Source organism: Phocoena phocoena, chromosome 5 (assembly GCF_963924675.1).
Source record: "Phocoena phocoena chromosome 5, mPhoPho1.1, whole genome shotgun sequence".
Taxonomy (NCBI): Eukaryota; Metazoa; Chordata; class Mammalia; order Artiodactyla; family Phocoenidae; genus Phocoena; species Phocoena phocoena.
This window is the reverse complement of record NC_089223.1, coordinates 135,950,787-135,974,645: the sequence shown is the minus strand read 5'-3', so window position 1 is coordinate 135,974,645 and position 23,859 is coordinate 135,950,787. Positions and strand designations below refer to the sequence as shown.

Here is a 23,859-nt window from a genome sequence, read left to right as displayed (position 1 = left end):
GCAGGAGCTGGAGAGAGCAGATTGCCGCCACGGGTCAGGTACAGGATAGCAGCCGGCCGCTGGCGCTGTCAGCTGGGGTCCCCGGACTGTCGTCAGCTGGGCACGTAAGTCCTTGTGCACGGCTGTGGCTTCTCAGGCCCTGTCCCCGCCTGCTGTCGCTTACCAAAATGTGGGTTCAGAGTTGCCAGACTTTCCCGTTCTCCAAGGGGAGCCAGGAGTCATTCATCTTCATGCAGAACATTCATGAGTTTTGTGCATGTGGTTTAGCACTGCAGGCCAAACAGAACACACGGGGCTGGAATGCAGGCTGCTGGTCTAACAGCTCTGGGTGGGGCGGAATCCCACGTGAGTCTGACAGGGCAGTGAGGGGCTGGTGGAGGCTCGCTGAGTCCCCCTGCCCCCTCACCTGCCGGACCCCTCCCTGTGCAGGCCAGGTTGCAGCTGCCCAAGCCTGTCTTGTGTTTCTAGACGTGTCCGGCTCCTTCCAGCATCACAGGCTCTGTGTTAGCTGATGCTTTTCTTGCCCGGACGGCTCTTCCCTCAGGTTTCTGCACAGATGCTGCCTTGTACTGATACTTAGCTCCTCTGCTTCCTGACGGCCCGGTCACTGTACCACGTAACCCTAGTTTAGGTCTACAAAGGCCTTTCCATCATCCGACCTCCTTCAGGGGTGTGTGTGTGTGTGTGTGTGTGTGTGTGTGTGTGTGCGTGCGAGCACATGTGTACATGTGTGTGCGTGTGTGCGTGTGTTCTCAGCCTGCTGTGGAACACAAGCTTCCTGGGAGTGCCTGTTTTCTGCTTTGTCCTCTTGTATCTAGACGAGTAGCTGATGCACGGCAGGTGCTCAGTAAGTAGAAATTTGGGGAAAGAAAATCGGCCATGAGTCATGCTTTATTTTGATGTTTCTTTTCAGTTAAAGTCTATCGTTGAAACATGCTTTTTTGTCGTCACCTTTCTTCACAGTTAAGAGGAAAAAAAGTTCCAAATCAGAGGCCAAGGGAACTGTGTCTAAAGTCACTGGGAAAAAAATCACCAAGATCATCGGTTTGGGAAAGAAAAAGCCATCGACAGATGAACAGACCTCCTCAGCGGAGGAAGATGTGCCTACTTGTGGTAAGACGGGGGTGCGTGGGGTTGCCAGGTCTGCACCCTCTCCCCGAGCACGCGGAGACCCTCTCCGGGGACACCTCTGTATCATGTTCTTCTAAGTCTTACTGATTGGGCTCTTTGACGTTGGGCTTGTGATCAGTTAAATTGTGGAGAATGGATTACATTTCACTGCTTATTAGTGAAGGCCTTGCAGGCGTTTGAGATGATCTCTGAAGTTCTCTCAAAACAAAAAACAAATTCTCTCTTTGATCCCATGAGGTTCTTCCAAATCCCTTTTTCTTTTTTTAACTTTATCTTTTGTTGTATATTTATTTATTTAGTTAGTTAGTTAGTTGCACCGGGTCTTAGTTGCGGCAGGCGGGCTCCTTAGTTGTGGCTCAAGGGCTCCTTAGTTGCGGCATGGGAACTCTTGGTCGCGGCATGCACGCGGGATCTAGTTCCCGGACCAGGGATCAAAGCCGGGCCCCCTGCCTTGGGAGCACGGAGTCTTCACCACCGGACCGCCAGGGAAGCCCCCAAATTCCTTTTAAGCGTCTTTAAAGGGAAACGTACGCATGGGCGGTTGGCCAGCGGAGGCGGGTGTGTAACATGTGTAAGAGCGTTTACAGGGTCCCTGGCAGCCCCTTCCCTTGGCCTGACGTCACACGACTCACCTTTCTGGGGCTGCTCCACTTCTCAAGCTTCCTCCTCAAGTGCAGTCGGGCCGGCTGACCCCTCCCCTCGTGGGTCTTCGTCCAGTAAGTGTTCTCTGGGCAGCTGCTGGCAGTGGGGCTGCGTCAGCGGGGCAGGGGACGCGACGACCAGATGACTCCTGCGATCCCACTGCATCCAGTCTAGCCCCCGAAGGGCGGCCTGAGGCAGGGGGTCACAGAGACAAACGTGTGGTGACTGACTCTGATCACGAACACGGCGGGGATACGAGAGGGGCAGCGGGAGAGTCTGGCGGGGACGTGACTTACACGGAGGCGCCTCAGGGAACACCTCCCTGGAGAAGTTAGACCATACGTGCGCGGTGTTTCCTAGGCAACCATGTTTATGAGAACCGTGCGACCCCTTTAAGGAGAAACGCTTTAGAGGCTGAAAGATGGATATTTAGCCTTTAAGAAAAGTAAGAAAAAGAAAAATAAGAATGGGCTGTACTTTCCCTTGCGGACCACAGGGCGCATCACACGTCAGTCCCGTAATGCCTTTTATGCGTGCCCGCTGTTTACCTCTCTCTCTCTCTTTGTTCCCTCTCTCGTTGAGCATCTCTTCTGTCCACGGTTCTGGGTTACTGAGGATGCCAAAAGACAGCAGCATTTAGATGCTGCCCGTTAGTGCCTAAGTTGGGCCACACATGCAGAAATGCATTTGTTCAGCCGATATCACGCCCCAGGGTGTGGCTTGTGCTGAAAGAGCGCCGTGAGCTCGGAGCTGTGTGGGTGGGCAGGAAGGGTCGGTTGTGGAGTGCAGCCCAGGTAGACTTGGGGTGGGGGGCCTCCCGAGGGAAGGGCAGGGTGGACTCCCAGCTCCCCACAGGTGTGATCCTAGGAAGTCGTGATAGACTTTTGGTGACACGGTAACCCCCCTGGGGTGCTGTGCAGAAGTGCGTGTGGAGTGGAAGATGGCTGGGCGGGCCGCCTGTGGGTTGAACTGGGAGGGGAGATGGTGGCCGCAAATGGAGGCCAGCGGTCTGGGAGCCCCCGTGCATGCAGAGGTCGTGAACTTGCCCCTGGTCCGACGGCAGTGGGGTCACAGAAGCACGCTGACTGATGCTCTTTCCACTGAGAACAACCGCCCTGCGGAAGCTGAGCCAGCTGGACAGAGCCCTGGCGGGAGGGCAGCTGCAGGGGGGCTGTGGATGCCGGGGGCCTGTGGCCCTCTGCCTTTCCTGGGGCGGCTCACAGCACTGGGTGATCTGCGGTTGTTTCCCGCTGTCATTAGCCCTGGAGAGGAGATAGGAGTCAGGGGTTAGAAATGGAAAGAGGGAATTAGCCAACAAAAAGGGAACTCCTTTTTTAGTTTTTTGGGGTTTTTTTTCTTAAAACTGCCCCAGATCAGCAAAGGAAATAGAGGTTCTTTCATGAAAAACAAGTAAACATTCATATGGAAGACAACTTAGCAACTGTGGTCCAGACCCCTCATTTTACAATGAGGACACCGAGAACTCGGGAAGGTCGTGGGACTTGCCCTGAGTCACACGGCCAGCTGGGGACAGGGCCAGGCCCGCCGGCCAACCCTGTCGCTGTCCTGAAGCACAGGTCTCCCCCGTCCCCCTCCCGTCCCCCAGGGCTCGCCACCCTCGTGACTCCTAATGAACAGCTGTGTGGGCACTTGGCCTAAAAGCACAGTGGAATTGCTCAGAGAGCAGGCCTGGTGGAGCTGCAGCCCCGCATCCTCACCTGAGGGTTTCTGCCAGGCTCTCCGTGGACGTCTTTCGCCTCCACGAAGAGAACATCCTCTGTGCACAAGGTTTTAAAATTGTCATCTAGTTCTTTGCTGGGCCGGGGGACAGGGGAGGAGCCTGTGGAGAAATCGAGGGGGAGAATGACTGTCTTCAGTTACGTTAGGAGAGCTGCAAAGTCTCAGGCAGGAAAAGTAGCTGGATGAAGGCCCAAGACCCCCATCCTGCCCAGGGTGCCACGCGGACGGGGCACAGATGAGAGCGTCCCCAGGGCAACTGGGAGCTGAGTCCAAATCCCAGCTCTTCTGGGAGATGCAGCCCGGCCAGCTGGGGCTCTGGGTGTGCAGGAGAAATGCCGGCAGGTAGGAGAGGGCTCTCTGCAGGTTTCCCGCAGGCGGGGTGGGAAGAGGCGCCCACACCAGCCCCCCACTCCGCCTGTCCCGCCTGGCTCTCACCCCTCTCTCGGACCCTCAGCCAGCGGGTGCTGCCCTCAGCAGCAGCCGGGTCCACTCCACAAACAGCCACTTTCACAGGATGACCTGAGACTTGCACACAAACCCGTGAGCAAAGATGGGTCCTTTATTTTCCCATCTCCAGTGCTCAGGAGTTCCGGAAGTATCGTCACCGTATAAGGGCATCGGGAGATGCCTTTCACGTTTTTCTGTCTTCCCCAGCCCGTTTCCGTCTGTTGTTTGGACTCGTCCGCAAGCCTCGCGACTGTCCACCTTCTCCTCTGGATCCCTGCAGGCTACCCCGTGGGAGTTTGGAAACCTTGGATTAATCGTATCCTCCTGTGCTCAGTCAGTTCAGGGCCTCTAACAATCTCGTCTCACTGAATTTTCCAATTTCTTGTTCCTCTCATTACTGGATTAAGATGGAGGTCGAATTCACCCACCAGTTGTGTTCCCAGCACCGAGCACACAGCCTGGTGGATAATAGCAGCTCAGTAAACACTTGTTAATTGAATGAATTAACTTAAGCAAGTCACACACACTTCTCTGAGCCTCAGGTTCCCCACCTATGAAATAGGCTTATACTTAAACTACTTTCTTTTCCTTAGAATTGAGGATAAAATCATGAAACATTAAGCTCATTGCCTACTTCATAATTTATGCTCCGTAAATGGTCGCTATTATCATTCATTTGTTCACCTGAAAAAAACCTAAGCGTACCAGACATAGTCAAGCGGCCATGAGGGCAATGCCGATGAGTGGCACTGAAAATACCGATAATAGAAATACAGAAGCTGAGTGAAAGGCGTGGTCCCCAGTTGTTAGGATGGAGGGCTTCCCGAGGCAGGGTAACCTGGGCTAGTTGGAAGGACCTTCTGGTTATCTCTGGGGCCCCTTCTGGCTCTAATGGTCAGTGACTTTGTGACGTTTTCAGCAGTAGGATTTTTGGTGGATGTGCAGGAAAGTTATATGCCTCTCACTTTCTGTCGTAATCCACCCGACAAAAGGTCAGGTGACATTTAATCAAGGGGGAGGACACGTTCTTGACGTCAAGGGTGTCTCGGGTTCTTTGGGTGCCCGCTGGAGGACGCGTGCCTCTGGTGGAAGGGAGGGTTTCGGCGTCGCAGGGCGGGGGTCAGCTCTCTGAGCAGCCCCTTTCCTCTCAGCCGGTCACAGTCTGAGGCTGGCTAAGATGAGACGGGCAATTCAGTGAAAGTCCTCACAAAAGTGTGACCAGAGCACAGGAGACGCTGCCCTTCCCGTCCTAGAGAAGAAGTCAGTGGACGCGGGCCCCCCTTCGGCCAGGCGGCCCTGTCTGCTCGTCAGCAGCTGCTGGACCAGAGGCGCCAGGTCCCCACGCAGCTGACCGCGGGAGCGTTCACATCTGTCCCCTCCTCCTGTGGTTGTGTGTGTTTGGTCAGCCTCAGGCCGTCCTCATGAAACCTCATACGCACTTGTCACCAAGCTTTTGCAAGAGGCCTTAGAGTTCTTGCTTTAGAATTCGGAGCAAAGATAACCTCAGAACATCAAACCGAAATTCCCAGATGGTTACGATACCGTAACATCTCACCGTAACATGATAGGTGGGAACAGACAAACAAAAAATCAAATGATATTGGAATCACCTTATTAGCAGGGCGCTGACCTGACCCAGGCGAGCCTGCGAAGGGGCCCGGCTGCTCTTTGGTGCCACCTGGTGGTGGGTGTCTGCTCAGGCTGATCGTCTCGGGGCTGATGGGGTCCTGTGTCGGCAGGGATCCCATCACAGCCTAGCCATCACAGCCTAGCCGTCGTGGCGGGGAGAAAGAATATTAGGGGATATGGGACCTGCCCTCTGACTCCCGGGTGCTTCGGTGAGCTGCCTGCCATGTCCCTGCGTGGTCTCTCCCTCATCCGGGGTCCCTACCCAGAAAGTAGGAATTTCAGCCACCTCTTTGGAGAAGGCGGTGAGCCTGCTGGGGGAGGCCAAATGCCAGATATGGGCTTGTTTCCGTGGCGTTTGCTCTTTACAGAAACAGGCCTGTTACCCACTGTGATTCTCGTTTTGCTTTTCCCTTTTGGGCAACTGTAACTCATTATGAGGAAGGCGTTAAAATATGGTAATTTCCTTTGAAGTCATGCTCTAACTAAAGTGTGGATCTGTCCAATGTAATCATTCCTTTTGTGACTCACATGTCAAGAAACCTATGGCATTTGGTGACTTGGTCAGGGAAGAAAACCTGATGAGCACCTTCCCCTCTTCAGGAGATGTGTCATTCGCGTGGCTGGCCGAGCCGTACTCAGAAGCTGCGGCCCCCCTGCGCTGGGGACCGATGCACCCACGTGGTGAATTCTAAGAGCCAGAAGTCCTGTGGAAGTTTAGAGGAATCCCCTCACTGTTACTGAGGAGGCAGGTGTGCTTAAATTCCTCAATACACATCTTGGCATCTCCTTCCCCACTGTGACCCCCGCCATCTTCTGCAACAAGGACAGGCCCCTACAGTAGCTTCTGAGGTTTTCTGTGACCAGGTCGCTAGACGTCTCAAGTCTTAGTTCACCACGCTCCCCGCTTCTCCAGGCCTGAAGGGATCCTCCCACCCCTTAAGGCCCAGCTGAGGACCCGCCCCGGAGCACACGTAAGCCTCCACTCTGCCAGCCCCAGTGGTCACGTCCATCAGTGCCCTGGGCCTTAGTGCTTCCTTCTACAAACTGTTCACTCGCCTGTCGACCTTGTGTGCCCAAGTAGACTAAGTTCGTGGAAAGCCATCCATGCTTCCATTTGTCTCTTCTTAATTGTACGCCATCATACTGTCCATAGACCACGTGTGTCCATTCGTGCTCGGAACGTATTTACGATGGATCCGGTTGCCAGCTACTTCCAAAAAATCCAAAGATGTGGGCCTTCAGCGTGATTAATGACTTATAGACGGAGATATTAAATAGTTCTAATAGCTGTTACTCAGATGTTCAGATATTACATTTGACTATATGTTTTAAGTAGAGCTTAAAAAAAAAGAATAAGTGGATCAGAAGAACTATGTCATTTCCAAATAGTATTTCCCAGAATGAAAACAGTTCTTTCTCTTCCATCTTTAACTGTCCAAAGGGCTTCAGGTCGGTCTTCGCTGCATAGCCGTGAACAAGAAGGAAGGAGATCAGGGTGTGAGCCTCCTTTTTTTTCTGAACTCTGCTTCTCCAGCCTGTCTTCGCCTCCCTCCAGTCCCTCCTAATTGTGCAAAGCGCAAGGAACTTCAGGTCCCAGGCACTTAAGCTCATGGGCTCACTTCTCCATTTTCTCTGTAATTTTACAAATATGGCAACTTGTGTCCCAAACGGAAGTTTTAGTCCCAGGTACCCTTTAGGATATATTGGTAGAACTGATTTACATTCAACTGAACGTACATTTTTTTTTTTTGGTTTGTTTTTGTTTTTTGCGGTACACGGGCCTCTCACTGTTGTGGCCTCTCCCGTTGCGGAGCACAGGCTCCGGACGCGCAGGCTCAGCGGCCACGGCTCACGGGCCCAGCCGCTCCGCGGCATGTGGGATCTTCCCGGACCGGGGCACGAACCTGCATCCCCTGCATCGGCAGGTGGACTCTCATCCACTGCGCCACCAGGGAAGCCCTGAACGTACATTTAAGTATTATAAGCATTTTCCTAGTGAATTCATTGAGCTATTATGTATAGTAATGTCTATGCATAAAATAGCATCATTCTGGAACCTCTAACACCCCTGTTTGGGGTTTTGTTTTCATTTAGTTTTAGCCTTTATAGCATTTATCCATTGCTAATAAAGGAGCAATAGGCGTCGTCCAGATCCCTTTTGGAAAAAGACATTTAGAAAAATCAAGATCAGAGAGGATTTTATTTATTTATTTATTGAGCTGTGCGCGTGTGCGTGTGTGCACACGTGTGTGTGTGTGTGTATGTGTGAATCGAAAGAGCAGCCGAATGACTTAAGGAATCCTTGTTTCACTTCTTCCTTGTTGACCTGGACTCTATATGCTGTTCCACTCACTTCCACCGTCTTCCTAGCGTTATGGACTGCTCAGAAGTCACCCCGTGAAGTCTGTTTGTCCTGCCTTGTTATTTCCAGAAAAATGCACTGTATGTTTGTGACAGGTGAAAATGATCAGTTTCTTGTATTTGAGGTGATTTCCTTTTTTTAAAAATGAGGGCAGGGCTTCCGTGTTGGCACAGTGGTTGAGAGTCCGCCTGCCGACGCGGGGGACGCGGGTTCGTGCCCCGGTCCGGGAGGATCCCACATTCTGCGGAGTGGCTGGGCCCGGAGCCATGGCCGCTGAGCCTGCGCGTCCAGAGCCTGTGCCCCACAACGGGAGAGGCCACAGCAGTGAGAGGCCCGCGTACCGCAAAAAAAAAAAAAAAAAAAAATGAGGACAGCTCTTCTTGTAATTCCATCACATTCCATCCGTAATGCGCTGAGATGTAGTGCAGCCTCAGAGACATGGATGACAAAACTCCACATGCGTCAGACTCAGGCCTTTAGACTTCAGCAGTCAGACAGCATCCTCCCGTCGGAGGGCACTGAGGAAGGGCATCTCTGGCCTCTGGGCAGGAATCGCATCCTGAGGACTTGCCGTCATTTGCTGGAATACTTCCGGGGGTGGGGAGCTTGTCACCTCCCAGGGCTGCCTGTTTTGTGGGAAGCTTTCATTTTCAGGTAGTCTTATTCCTCATGTTAAGCCAAAATCTGCTGTCTTGTCACTTTTGCCCTGGTGGCATCATTTGCAGCTACTCGGAATGAACCCGAACCCTTTCCGGGGTGAGGTCCCTTCAGCTATTTGAGGACGGCAGTGTGTCCTCATAGCCTCTCTCCTGCCAGCCACTGATGGCGCAGTGACCTCTCGTACGCCGGGCAAGCTCTGGGTTCCCTCCATGGTCCTCAGCACGCACCACACAGTGCATTCGGGCTCCTGTCTCAGCCCCCAGAGCTGATGGAGGTCAGTCATCTCGCAGTGGTGGCTCTTGTGGCTCCCAGGAGCCTGCACTTGCAGACGTGCTGTGTGCAGGGTTCGTTCCGTCTTCGTGGCCTCCTGGGGCGCATCCTTCCTGGGGAGGCTGACGGGCCTGCTCTCGTTGCAGGCTACCTGAACGTGCTCTCCAACAGCCGCTGGCGGGAGCGCTGGTGCCGCGTCAAGGAAAATAAGCTCATCCTCCACAAGGACAGGGCCGACCTGAAGACCCACATCGTCTCCATCCCGCTCCGTGGCTGCGAGGTCATCCCAGGGCTGGACTCCAAACACCCCCTGACGTTCCGGCTGCTTCGCAACGGCCAGGAGGTGGCCGTGTTGGAGGTGGGAGCCACAGGGCATTTGCTCGCGGTGGTTTGCCTTCTAGGGTCCGGCCTGGACACCCCGTCAGGTCCTCACAGCCAGCTGATGGCAGCTTTGGTTCTGTCCTGTCCCACGTGTCCTGCTTTTCTTCTCCGAGGGGCCCCAGCTGTGTGGACGGCACAACCAGTTCTCTGCACAATGTCCACGGTAGACTGCCTGCCAGGTCACCTCCTTGTCTGATATCCTCTCTGTTCGTGTTTGCGTGGAAGTTCAGTACACAGTTCCAGGCAGTAGATTGCTTTCTAAAAGTGGCCACAAAACGACTTGTTTTAAAATTTCCAGTAAAACTTCTCCCCTAACCGTGGTCTGCCTCTGAATTGGTGGCATTTCCTTCAAGCTGTCCTTTGGAATGTTCTGGGCTTCTTCACCGATGGAGCAGGTGTTTTTTGACTACCACTTGCCTATCGACAGTGGCCAGAGAGCCAGATTACAAAAGAACAAAAAGAACACCTTTGGTTTTTAAGAACCCTTGGCTTTGCATGCGTTTTATTGTTTGGTTGCTTTTTCAGACCTCCTTATTCACAAAAGCAAAAAAAGGCAATTCAAACAAATTTCTTAGCTACACACTTAAAACTTTCACTTTTGAAATTAAAAATTTTTATTTATCGTCTGTTATTAATTTATTTCTACCCAATATTAATTCAGACCTTTTTTCCTTTGTCTTTTTTTTTTCACTTAGCATTATCATGATTAAGATACAAAGACACACACGCATACATATGTATGTCCACGCATACACAAATATCAGAGTGTAGAATTTCTGGAGTACGTGTAAGTATATTTATGCTATACAGTTGGTAGAAATGAGGATATTTTCGGTTTGGTGGCATGGCTGATGTGTGTTTTGAATTAATCAGATGCAGGGCCTAATCTAAATGCAGTGTCACTGACCAGTGAAGGAAAGGGCGTGGGCTTGTGACCAAGATCAAAGGGGCCCCTTTAGCCAACCTAGAAGGTCTTGGTAGGAGATAGGAGTTAGTTTCAGAGACTGCTTTCTTTTGGTGGGGACAAAAAGAGATTAACAACATAGTTCTTTCTCACACAGGGCTCCTTGCCCGATGGTTTGGATGGTTTGAGATAACAGGTCGAAGGGCCAAGCCTGCCCTTGTGGCTGACTTCCCAGATGGGAGGCCAGGCCTGGCTGGGATCAGGATATCTGGGCCCCAGTCCTAGTTCTGTTGCAGACTTTGATCACAACCCAGTCTGTTTTTCTCTCTCGGCTTCTTTATTTGTCTGTAAAACAGAGCATTGGGCTAGAGTCGGTGTGCTTTGTAATCATTTATGAGGGCTGAAAGCTGTAGGGTGGATGAGGGTGGAAAAGAGCCAAAAACGTAAATGAGGAAACTGTACACTTGATGCAAACAACTCAGGTGTCACGTGAGAGCTCTGGCAGCAGATCTGAGAGAGGCTGCGAGGACAGGAAGGCACACGCTGTGGGTTGGCACACGCTGGATTCGGGGGTGAAAAGTGAGACGTTGGCCTGGACACCGGGTGGTGACAGGAGCCCCCATGGGGAGGGCAGGGGCAGGGGCAGGGGAGGAGCTGGGTGAGAAGGGCCCTGTCCTGTCTTTGCTCCCATCCCTGTAGGTGCAGCCTCATGTCCCCAAAAAATGGGGGGTGTGTTTCATTGCCTTTTCCCTATTCCAGTTATTGAATCAAACACAGATACACACACACACACACACACACACACACACACACGTAACCACACTCAGTGTTCCAACATAAGCAAAGAGTTTGCCTGAATCAGTTAGGAAATGCAGTGATCTGACCAGTAAAGTTGTATTCTGTACTTTTTCTAAGACCATTTTATCTTAACTTTTGAGATAATTTCAGAATTACAGAAAAGTTGTGAAACTAGTACAAATAATTCCATATACCCTTCACCCATATTCCCCAAATACTAACATTTTACCATGTTTGATATCTCTTGCATGGTCTCTTCCCCTCTCTCTCCCTCTCTCTCTTTCTCTCTCTCTCTATCTCTGTGTAAATTTTTTCAGAACCTTTTACAGACGTGTTGCCCCTTTATCCCTAAACACTTCAGTGTGAAGTTGCTCAAAATGAGGGTATTTCTTTACTAAAACCACTGTATAATTATCAAAATCAGGAAATTCACACTCATGCAATACAATTATCTGACTTACAGATTTTAATCAGATTTTCCCAGTTATCCCAATGATGTCCCTTGTCAGCGGAAGAAAACCCCAGGTGGTGTGTTGCATTCAGCTGCAGTCTCTTTGGCTTTCTCTGTCTGGTTTCACGACATTGATACTTTGGACGGGTACAGACCATTATTGTGTAGACGGTCCCTCAGTTTGGGCATATCTGCCATTTCCTTGAAATTCGAATCTGGGGTAGGCATGCTTGGCAGGGGCACGTGGAAGCAGTGGTGTGTTTGACACTGCATCACTTAAGCAGGTACGCCCATCAGTTTGTCCCACAACTGGTGATGTTAACTTTGATCTCTCAGGTGGGATGTCTGCATGGCTTCCCCACTGCAAAGTTACTGTGTTTCCCGTTTGTCTTTAATAAGCTTCATGTGGGGAGATTCTTTGAGACTCTTTCAATATCCTCTCACTCACAATTTCACCCACTAATTTTTAGCATCCGTGAATGACTCTTGCCTGATACAGTTATTAAAATGACAGCTGCTAAATGGGGACTTTCTAATTCCATTATTCCTTCTACACTTATTAGTTAGTATCTACTATAAGGAAGATTTCCCTTTCTCTCAATTAATTATTCATTCATTTATATATATATGTATATCAGCAGGGGTTCGTAGATTATTGTTTTAATCAGTGATTATTATCCTTTATTGTCATGATTTATCCTGGTCAAATGAACAGAGTTGGTCAGCAGAAAGCCCTTCGAGCCACGTGGCCTTTGCTATGTCCCTGTGATAAAGACACCACAGTCCGCGGTACCCTTCTTTCTTTGAGCTCTTTCCTTATGTTATGATGCAACAAGATGTTCCGGGCTCATCTTGTATTCTTCTCTGCCCCAGGCCTCTTGGAATCAGCCGTGTTCCGAAGAGCTCTTAGTGGACAACTCCTAGTGGGTAATGGTGTTTAGAAACCAGGATCTGGGTAGAAGGTGTGCTCAGAGTTACTGGGGTGTCATTGCGCCTGGCCTTTTCAGTAGTCATAGGAAATTGTGTGTATGTGTATGTTTGTACATACGTATATTCAGGCATGTTTCTGTGTTATACATATTACACACATGTATGTGCATATATACATGTGTATACCTGCATGTATACCTATTTATATACTAAAAGCCACAAGATCGTAACTAATACTTCTAATTTTAGTCCAACACCACAGAGTTATTATTTTTTAAAAGCCTACGAGGAATTTCTTAAACAATGAAGAAAATAGTTAACAGTGTAATAGTATCAATAACATCTTAGATATTATGTTAACATACTTTTAAAAATGCTTAAATGAAATAGTTATAGATACATGGATATAGATTCAGTCGTAGATACATTCTTGACTTAGATTTCGTTTGGGGGAGGACAAAAGACCAGTGAAGAGAGCATATTTGTGATTTTTTTATTATCCAAGCACTCAAATCAATTCATTTCAATTTAGCAAACATTGATTACATTCTTACTCTCCGTAAGGCATGTAATTGGAATCCATTCACTTTGTCCATGGCCGCATATGATACTGTTGCTTGTACAGTATCAGTAGCCAATTCTATCAGCACACAAAAAACAACTCCTTCCTTGTCAATGGCTCTTCCTCCCGAGAGCCTGCCATGGGGTATATATGATTACTTGTATTCTGATCAGTGTTCAACTCATCAAGGTTATAATGATGAAACCCAGTTTTCTTTAAGTCTTGAAGCTAAACTTACACATCTCTCTTTATATAAAAAATTTGTAATTTTTGCAAAAAGCTAAATATTTATTTTTTCTTTGACATTCAGTTAACTCACACATTTGATAGCTCAGTTTCCCCTAAACTTTAAATATGACTTATACAGTTGATTAGCCAATAGTATTTAGACATTTGAAATACCATTATGAATGTAATGTAATTGATTTTCTAAATCACATAAGAAGGACGGCTTAAAATTTTAATGAACCCAATCTTAAAGATATATTTCAGACTTGCAAATTAGGCAGATGACATCCGGGGAGCATTTCAAACATCTTAAAGAATGACATGCACAAAGCAGCCCAACGATTATAAACATTACACCTATATCACAACTAATATGAAAGTGAAAGTAGGTTAATATTCTGTACCATCTAATCAGGGAAATAAAATTGCCCTTCCAGGCCCATTCAGGAGACCACAGCAAGGGCTACTGGTCACCAGAGTCGGTGACCTACAGGGGCCGTGGCCTGGTGTGGTTTCCAGGTTAAGCGGCTGTGGTTAGAGGGGCCTTTCTGCTTTCCAGATTTTGTTGCCAAATTAAGGAGCCTTTCTAAACGGCTTCTTTTAGCCGAGATTTAAATGATTCCATTAATTCCCATGTCTTCCACCCTAGTGCCTTTCCCCAAAATAATTGGGAGGCATCTTAGGACCTCGAGTTTTTATTTCCTTGGGAATAACCATTATGCAGCTTCCGCATTAAGGCTTGGAGTGGACGCGGTGTTAATCCCGTGGCTCAGGTAGTGGCTGCCTCCTTGTCTACATCCTCAGGTGCTTCGTGTTCCACCGCCTTTCCTGTTATGTTGTCTCTTTTTTGACATTTTAATGAAAATGTTAAAACTCTTTACTGTTACTTAAGTAAAATGCACTTTTCCCCCCTTCACTTCAACAGGCATCTTCTTCTGAAGACATGGGCAGGTGGATTGGGATTTTGCTGGCTGAGACGGGGTCCTCCACAGACCCTGGGGCCCTGCACTATGATTACATAGACGTGGAGATGTCGGCCAACGTCATTCAGACGGCCAAGCAAACCTTCTGGTAAGATCCACCGCCGTGCGAAGCGGCACTGAAATTAAACAACTTTATTTTTTCCCTAATTTTCTTTTCCTTTTATGTAAGTGTATAGCCTTCAAGGGGGGGGAAAAAACAGCTGAAGACTCTCCTTTTTGTATAATATTAACCCAAAGTTTGCTGAAATGTTTGTCATTTCAACCATCTGTGTTTTCTGTTAGAACAGGGGTTGGGAAACTTTTTCTGCAAAAGGCAAGATAGTAATATTTTTGGCTTTGTGGACCAAATGTTCCCTGTTAAAACTACTCAGCTCCGCCACTGCAGTCACACACGTAAATGAATGGACATGTGCCAATAAAACTTTATTTGCAAACACAGGCAGTGGGCCAGATTTGACCCATGGGCTGTAGTTTGCTGACCCCTGTATTAGGGGAACAGTTCTATAAAGCATAAATAATTCGACATATTGCTGTAGTGACGACTGAGTTTTCAGAGCCATCAATCATATACTTTTAAAACTTAAATGTGATTGTTTTTAAAGTGCTGTTATGTACAAAAACGTCCTTTTAAACTATGAATATTTCCTTAACATAATGACGGCAAAGAAAATTATAGCAGCAGTCCTCAAAGTATGGTCCACAGACCCCTGGGGGTATTCAAGACCCTTTCAGTCAGTCCCAGAGGTCAAAACTATTCTCATAATAATGCTAAGAAATTATTTTTCTTCTTCGCTGTAGTGACATTTGCATCGATGGTGCAAAAGCAACAGCAGGGCGGTGGTGGGGGATAGATTGGCAGGTGCCTTAGGACCATCAGTGGTCACTCCACACTGTGCCGTGACCATTGCCACTCGCTTGTAGTAAAAGGATATGCTGTGTTCACTTAAGATGTCCGTGATGGGGACTTCCCTGGCGGTCCAGTGGTTAAGACTCCATGCTTTCACTGCAGGGGGTACGGGTTTGATCCCTGGCCAGGAAACTAAGATCCTGCAAACCATGCAGCGCAGCCAGAGGAAAAAAAAAAAAAAAAAAAAGATGTCTGTGATGAAGCAGTACAATGATTACTTTTTCTGTGAAGGGCCAGATAGTAGATATTTTTATGAAATCTCTCGAGTACGTGTCTTTTTAACATTTACATAGTGGGCAGGACACACAAAGCACTTACATTGACTGAACTGTCGTGTTGTCTTGAGGAGACGCTCTTGTAAGACTGAGTTGCTAACTCAACTAGCCGCTCCCTAACCACACCACCATTTTTTCACTTTTACTTGAAAGAACAATTAACGGGTGAACTATGGTTATTCAGACGTTAAAGTATTTGCAGACACTTTTTCAGAAATGAACCGAGTGAGCCTCTCCCCTCGAGGAAAACGGTTGGCAGTGTTTGTCGCCTGCAATGGGGTTGAGCTTGCACTCAGAAATGAGAATCTGGGGAGATTTGTATCTGCCACTGTGAGCTGACAGCTTCCCCGTACTCAGACTTTTCTGATAAGATTGATGGTGATGTTGAGTGTGGTTTTTTTGATACAGTATAGTGAAGATTCTACATGGCAATGAATCATTAAGAAATTACTACTTGTCAAGTTTTGGTGTAGCATCAAAGAATATCTACCATGACCTGGAAAAGCTATGAAAATACACCTCACTTTTACAACTAGATATCTGCGGGAGGCTAGATTTTCTTCGTATGCTTCAACCAAAGCAACTTGTTGCAACCAGTTGAATGTTGAAGCACGTGTGAGAATCCAGCTGTCTTCTCTTAAGCCAAACATTGAATAGATTTACAAACATGTATAACTACCACTTTTCTCACTCATTTTCTTTTATTTTGGAAAATATAGTTAATTTTTATAGAAATGTGTTTAAATGTGGTGGATTTATTCCCATTATTTTTAAATGAATAAAAATGAATACATTTCTGAGTTTCAATTTCAAGTACAGTGAACACTGATAGCAAACACCCACATAAACCAAAGCTCTTTGGGAGTCTTCAGTAACTTCGAAGGATGTAAAGACTAAAAACACTTGAGGATTGCTGATGTGTAGGAATGGATCTGTGAAATTAAGAAGTGGCTGGTTCCTATTTCATGCTGTCCACTGTCTAAAGCAGGGGTTGGTCATACTTTTCTGTGAAGGGCAAGATGGTGAACATTTTCAGCTTTGCAGACCCCATGTTCTCCACCGTGACGACCCCTCTCTGTCGCCACGTTCAGCTCCGCATGGCCAGGCAAAAGCAGCAGGACGGTCCTGAAACCAGCAGACGTGGCCACGCTCGGCAGGAGTTTGCTGATCCTTGGTATAAAGCCGTGCCCGGGGGATTACGAGGGGACGCACTGGGCTGGAGGAAGGAAATCGGGTTCTGGTCCTGCTGCAGTAGTTACTAAATGGAAAGTCTGGGCAAGTCATTCCTAAGCTGTTAGTGTTCCAGCTTCCTTGCGTGAAAACAGAGTTTAGGCGACATGATGTCTGAAACTTCTAGCTGCCATAGCTCTGATCCCTTGATTCCCCCTTCTGTTTCCTTCGTCTTTAGAGAGTCTGGATTGGGGCTGAGGAGAGGCAGATTGAAACAGAGCAGGTGATGGAGTTACACAATCAGCAGGTGATGATAAACGTTCTATCAACTTCCTACCCTTTGAGTAGGAAGAAGATAAACTCAAATGTTTACGCTATCATTTGCCTATTTAATAAGAACAGCGCCATCTAGTTTTTCCACCCAAGTGGTGTTTATGGGAGATTGGAGCGTTCTTCCTTTGTATCTTGAATGAATGTTTATCTAATGATTGCCTGGGACATCCTGGGGTTGAGTAAAACGAAGATAACGTTTGCCCATCTTAGGAATCAAGCCACCATGTTACACCCAATTGAGGTAAATAGCCTTGAGAAAATGAATTAATCTTGTACGACTTTACTGAGAAACCTCCAGTAATGCTGGAGGACTTCTGAAGCACAAACTGCTTATTCTCGCTACTGTTCTTTTGTGTGAAAACCAGGGTGACACAGTCAAGTGCTGACTGTTCATCCTCGTTATTTTTTCCATAATAACATTCTATCTAATCAGCAAGGTGTAGGTAAATCACAGTGAAACTCCTAATCGTGCAGTAAGTAAAGCACATTTAAAGTAGCTTTTTAAGAAATGTAATATCCTTAAGTCCAGTTTTGCAAAATCTACCCATCTAGAGTGACATAAGAGAAAGGAGCTTATGGTTGTTAACCGTACTATTTTGGACCTTATTAGTTTCCAAAAAGCCTCTCCTAAGTCCACGTGTAACTTCAGCGATAATAAGCAAACTGATGACCACATCTAAGAGAAACCCTGACTAAAAATATTTCCCCTAGAGCACAAATGAGTGTGGAATATTCATCTAAACCAAACGTGGGAAGGTCACATTTTCGAGAAAGGAGTGTAGATTGCAATTCTGAAAACGGATTTATTAAAAGTATGCATGTAATGAGTTTGTGGCTGCAGGAGTCTTTGCTACCCCATTAAAACCTTTATAGGAAAAACCTTTATAGGAGATGTCACTTAGCAATAAAGTTTATTTTTATTTATTAGTTTTCTGCCAAACCTTCTGTAAAAATTGAGAGAAGAGATTTAACAAGGAAACAGCGTTCAAACTATAAAATATGGTAGCTTGCCAATGTGATAAATAATCTCAGGTTGAATTAATTTTTGCCTTTATGTAAATTGTCAGCCAGTTAATGAATCTTCTCAGGGTTATTAGGGGAAATTTTTGTACGTTGGATTATGTCTGAGGGAGAAAGGTCAATGGTGTATTTTGGGAAGAGGACAGTAAAAGAAATAATAGTCATGTAAAAAGTGGTCTGTTTAAGAGTGTTAATAATGGTAAGCATTTGAAACATGCTTTCCTGCGGCCTGTTTTTAAATGAGATGTATATAGATGATATGATACAGGGCAAATATTCTGAAAGTTTCTTCTGGAACTCTTTTCAAGTCGTGCTGGGTTGGAACCCCATAAGAAAGCTGTGACAACATTGATGGTGATAAAAGCGGTAGATCAGTGTGGACACAGAGAGGGGAGCAGGCAGACTGACAGGAAACCTTCACCTTGAGTCACCCTCTCATCTGAATCCCTGGGAGGTTTTATTCTAAAGTCTATTTCCTGAAAACATGACTGAACCTTGAAGGTATTAACGCTAAGTGAAATAAGCCAGACACAAGAGGGCACATACTGGGTGATCCACTTAGGTGAGGTACCAGAGTAGGCAAATCCACAGAGGCAGGAAGTGGGGTGCTGGGTGCGAGTGCCGGTGGTGGGGGAGACAGCGCTTCAGCTCTTTGGGAAGATGACAGGTTTGGGAGGTGGGTGGTGGTGATGGCTGTACAACGTGTGAATGTACTTAGCACCCCAGACCTGTACACTTAAAAGTGGTTAAGATGGTAGGGACCTCCTTGGTGGCCCAGTGGTTAAGACTTCGCACTCCCAATGCGGGGCGCTGGGGTTTGATCCCTGGTCGGGGAACTAGATCCCACGTGCCGCAACTAAGACCCGGGGCAGCCAAATGAATAAATAAATAAATAAAATATTTAAAGAAACGTTAAGAGGGTGACATTTCTGTTATGTATATTTTACCTATACTTTGTTTTTTTCTGTCTTACGTTTTTGGTTTAACAAGTGGCATATGGTCTCTTATCTCATTTCCACTTTCCTATTTGGCTAACAATCCTGTTTTAGGAAGAGTGCCAGGCCAGAAGCTGAGGGGCCTCTTACTCGGTCTTGGATCCACTCGCTGTTTCAGGCCCAGAGACTTGGTCTGGGGGCCCAGATCCCTCTCTGTGAGATGAGGGGCAACCTAGCTGGTGACCGAGGTCTCTTCCAGCTGGGACAGGACATCCTGTGTGTCTGTGACCTCCCCTTACGTTCCGTGGGTCAGAAGCATCCTGCTGGTGTCTGTTCCAAGTGAGTGAGCATCTGTCCTGCCCCTTCATGGTCCACGCTCATTCCTGGCATCTGTGTCCCAGTGTGGGTGCCAGGCTGGGCGCCAGAAACCAGAGACACAGACCAGGCAGGAGACAGTCCCTGGGCAGGGGGTCCGTCTGCCAGGACGTGGAACAGATCCAGGTATCAGTGCTCACGGGCAGTGGAGCGTCCTGGGACCACAGGCATGGGGAGGGCGTGGTCATCCCATGTCCTGCCTCTCACATGACCAAACCCTCACCCCCAAAATACCCTCAAACGGGATGTTTAAACCAGCAAACTACAAATATGTATCTAAAAACAAGGAGAATCTTTCGTTCTTTCTTTACTGTACATTTTCTTTTCCTAAATATATGTTGATATATATATATATATATATATATATATATATATATATATATTTTTTTTTTTTTTTTTTTTTTTTTTGTGGTATGTGGGCCTCTCACTGCTGTGGCCTCTCCCATTGTGGAGCACAGGCTCCGGATGCGCAGGCTCAGCGGCCATGGCTCACGGTACCAGCTGCTCCGCGGGATGTGGGATCTTCCCGGACCGGGGCACAAACCCGTGTCCCCTGCATCGGCAGGCGGACTCTCAACCACTGCGCCACCAGGGAAGCCCTGATATATTTTAAGTATAGGATAATGATATACATTTTTGTATCAGAAAAAAGCAGGAAGAGTTATTTTGTAAATTAAAGAGAATACCGTGTCCAGGGTGGGACTCGCCGTGCGTGCCGCGTTGTCCCAGCAGAGGGACACCTGAGCCGCCTTCCTGCAGCCAGGGCTGGGTGAGTGGAAACTGCAGCTTGAGCCTGGGGGCTGACCCTTCACGGCCCCTTCCTCTCATTCTCTTCAAAACCAGAAATCCCAGTGTAGTTTTGTTGTAAGACCTCTTGTCAGAGAGGCAGTTCTCACCTCCCCTCTTACTGCCTTCACTCTTTCTCATTTGCTCTCTTTTATTCATCTAGTTACCATAGAAATGTAAGATCCCAAGAAGAAGCAAAATTGGAAAAAAAACCCAAAACACTATTTTTTTCATTTCAGGCTGTCTTAGTTTTCCCAGTTAGGAGAAACGTGTTATCGAGGTGGTTTCTTCCCTAGGCATTGAGGCTTTTCGCTTACAACATCACGAGCACACCATTCAGGCATTCCTTCCTCCTTCATTCCCGTGTTCATTCAGCATGCAGCTCGTACTTGCCGAGCACCTTCTGTGTACTGGATGAACAGAATTGGCAAAGGCCGTGTCCTCCTGAAGCTCACGTTCCAGTGAGGAAAGCACACAGTAGACGCACAATCGTGCAACATGTTAGGTGGCGATTAGTGGTAGGAAGGAGTAGGGGACAGGACAGGGACGCAGAGGTGGGAGGTTGGGGTCATCGGGAAGTTCCCACCGAGACCGAAAGAAGGAGGGGTCTCAGAGAAGCGCTGTTGGCCAGCGAGCGAGAGCTGCCAGGAGCCTGGGGTGAAGGCAGCGGACATGGCGCTCGGAGCCTCGCAGGCCACGCAGCCCTAGATTGTTCTCGGAGCCACCGGGGCTTTGAGCAGAGCCGTGACACGAGGGATGGAGGTGGCCGCCGTCAGAGGCTCCCAGAAGTTCAGGGCCGTGCAGGGCAGAGGGGAAGGTGGGTAGTGATGCTGAGCAAACACTGAGAACTCAAGAAATGCTGTGGGATAGACGTTCTAAAATGCTTATAGAACAGGTCCGTGGACTTCTGAAAAAAGCCAGAGAGCAAATATTGATACTTCAGTTTTGCAGGCCAGATGGTCTCTGCCTTTGAGAATTAACAGGCTCATGAAAGAGGCACGTGAAAAATAAAGCAGCCACAGACGATTCGTCAGCGAAGAGTCCAGGTAAAGAAAGGTGTTCCAGTAAATCTCTGGTGACAGAAGCAGGTCGCTAACACAAATGGGTTATTTGCTGAGTGCCGGGTGTGTGCAGGCCTTGCTCTGGGTACCCGGCAGGGTCATCATGGGTCCGGGCCGCAGTCCTCCGGGCAGGTGGTGTCCTGTCCTACAGGTGAGGAGTCTGCCCCACGGCTGTAGGAACACGCGATCCTGCCTGGGTCCTGTGCTGACACTTCTGTACCCTGCGGCCTCGGACAGAGCCTGAGCATCCATCAGAGCTCCTGGAAGCCTTGGTGATCAACTGGAAGGTTGTAACTCGTTTGCTCTCTTTCAGTTTCATGAACAGGCGTGTTCTGTCCACTAATCCGTATGTAGGGAGCACCGCCAACGGCTACGCACACCCCAGCGGGACGGCGCTGCACTACGACGACGTCCCCTGCATCAGCGGCTCGGTGAGTGCGCCGCGTGCAGAGCGAGGTCAGCCGTGCGGGAAGGCGGGGGTCTGCGGATCTCTGTGACTTACACCCCTGCTTTCTGTCCAAATGAGAGAAAGCTTTCTTACGCTCTGGGGCAAGATGAAAACCCCACCCCATCTCTCTCCTTTTTGACACCCTGTTCATCTTAATCCGCGTGTGAACACGCAGGTAATCGGGCACCAGCAGACAGTTTGTCATTCCTGTCAATGCCATTAAACACCGTCAGAAATCACCATCGGAAAGGAGACCGCAGAGTAATGACCGTACTGCCAGCTCCAGACACTGTCCCGCATCCTCCGGGTGGGGTGCGCTTGGAGCTGGGGCCCCCATCTGGTGGAGAAGGAGGGGAGCCTGGAGGAAGGAGCGCGTTCAAGTGCAGATTACCGTGAAAGGGGCTCATGTTAGGACTTGGGTGTCGGGGCGCGGGCACACATTGAAATCCCGTCCCAGCTGCAAAGCCCATGGGATGGCGTCCCCTCTGAGTCTGGGGTGACTGGGACATGGGTCCTGTCCCACGGCAAGAACACATTAGGCCCCTTGCCCCTCCCCATTCTCACCACCACCTTCGCCTCAGGGTCTGCAGGGCTGGAGGGGCTCTGGTACCCACTGTGGCCGTAGCCGTCCACCCTGCAGAGAGTCTCGTGGGAGCCACACACTCGGGGAAAGCCCGCGGTGGCCCGACAGGAGCAGGTCCCAGTCCAGTCTCTGCGCCCTGCGTCCTGGTCGCTGTGCCCTTACCAAGAGGGCCCGGCTCTCGGCCTCTGCTTGCTGGTCTCGGTGGAACCTGCCCTCGTCGTAGACCCGACCGCCACCTCATCCTCGTGGGACAGTCTGCTCCTCTGAGCCTTGATCTCAGCGCCAGCTTTTTTGGAAAGATAAAACACGCAAACCTGTCTCTGACTCTTCTGCCCGAAGGCCCACTCGTGTACCTTTCCCCAGAGGGGTTTCTCCCCGTGCACGTGGTTTAGAGAAACCGTGGACCTACCCAAACGCTGGTCTAGTTCCCCCATCCCTTCATTCCTGTGAATACTACACAGGTTCAGGCACCCCCAGGAATGAGCTTTCTTTAGGTCATGCACAGCTTAAGCTGGTTTAGAAATGAAAAGCTGCCCTTCTCCAAGGCTCTGCATTTAGGAATCGTTTCTGCGTGTACATCGCTGGGCGGACGGCATAGGTGATTAAGACAGAACGTCCAGTGTGCAGCGTTTGTGGCTCATTTGCTTGTTAAGGGCTTCCTTAAGGTTCAGGCCTCTCTTTAAACTGTTGTTCTACTTGCTGGGCTCTGTGACCGGGCCCTTTGTTTTGCGAGAGCCTGCACTTCTCAGTTTTATAAGGTTCATACATTTGAGCCAATACCTGACATTTTAGCAATGTTTCAACTTCAGTAATTCTTACCCATTCAGCGTTCCCCCTGAGGCCTAGATGAAAGTGAATCTCAAAAAGGATCTTCTGACGGGCACACACACACTTTTAATCTAGAAGTTCTTTGGTGTTTGTTTTCTAAGTCTTCCATGTGACTTAATCCTTTGGTATTTTAGGAAAATGATGGTCTGGTCTAGACCATTTTAATAACCCTGGACAAATATATGCTAGGTTGTCATTATGAAACTCACATCCACGTTCGTCTACATGTAACATTATTTTTAGGTTGTAGATGGGTCCCCGGCATCACAAAAATAGACACACTGAAGTGATTGCAAAGGGATAAAAAGCACTCTTACTATGAAATTTTAAACCTTTTCTATTTTCATAACAAAAGGCTGTAATTACGTCCTGGCAGAAAGGAGCTCAGCAAGAAGGATATAAAAATAGAGTAAGATAACTATAGTATATGAATTAATATTTTCTCTTTTTTGAAAAAAATGAAAGCAATTCCTTTAAAACTTAAGAGAATCTGGCTGTGGTTGTCAGTTTCGGATTTAATTTATACTTTAATGTCCATGTTCTAAGGTGGCTTGTAGCTATTTTAATCCTTTGTAAAAAGGTTTTTCCACTAAAGTAATGCCATTCTGTCATTTATAGTTTGAAACATCCTATCTTCTGTGATTATTCGATTTCTTTCTTTTAACAGCCTGTGTCTTTGGTTACTGCGCTTTCTTCAGGCATAACCAAGTGTGGAACAGGGGTGACGCTGACAGTCACCCATACAACTTAAATCCCCGATGCCCGCATAGCAGGCTTGGAAGGGTCCAGAGGTGTTCTGGCATCGAGCCCCTCGTCCTATCCTGGAGGAGCCTGAGGTTCAGACCCCAAGCAGTGTGTAGTTATGAGCATAGCTCTAATCCAGCTCTGCCTCTCAGAGCTGTGTGACCTCTCTGCCTCAGTTTCCCCCTACTTCATAAGATTGCTATGAGAATTATGTGAGTCATTTTTACTGTGAAATAAGATAAGGTGCTTTGGGGACTTCCCTGGTTGTCCAGCGGT

At 48.2% G+C, this 23,859-nt stretch overlaps 1 protein-coding gene across 1 annotated transcript in view; it reads left to right on the top strand.

Moving 5' to 3' along the window:
• The window catches only part of AFAP1 (actin filament associated protein 1), an 89,322-nt gene that overhangs the window by 49,664 nt on the left and 15,799 nt on the right, over positions 1–23,859 (top strand). Inside the window, exons 8-11 of the mRNA XM_065877405.1 lie at positions 964–1,113; positions 9,028–9,239; positions 14,061–14,206; positions 21,294–21,411. Of these exons, the coding sequence (XP_065733477.1) occupies positions 964–1,113; positions 9,028–9,239; positions 14,061–14,206; positions 21,294–21,411 (626 nt within the window). The remainder of the gene's footprint in view (positions 1–963; positions 1,114–9,027; positions 9,240–14,060; positions 14,207–21,293; positions 21,412–23,859) is intronic.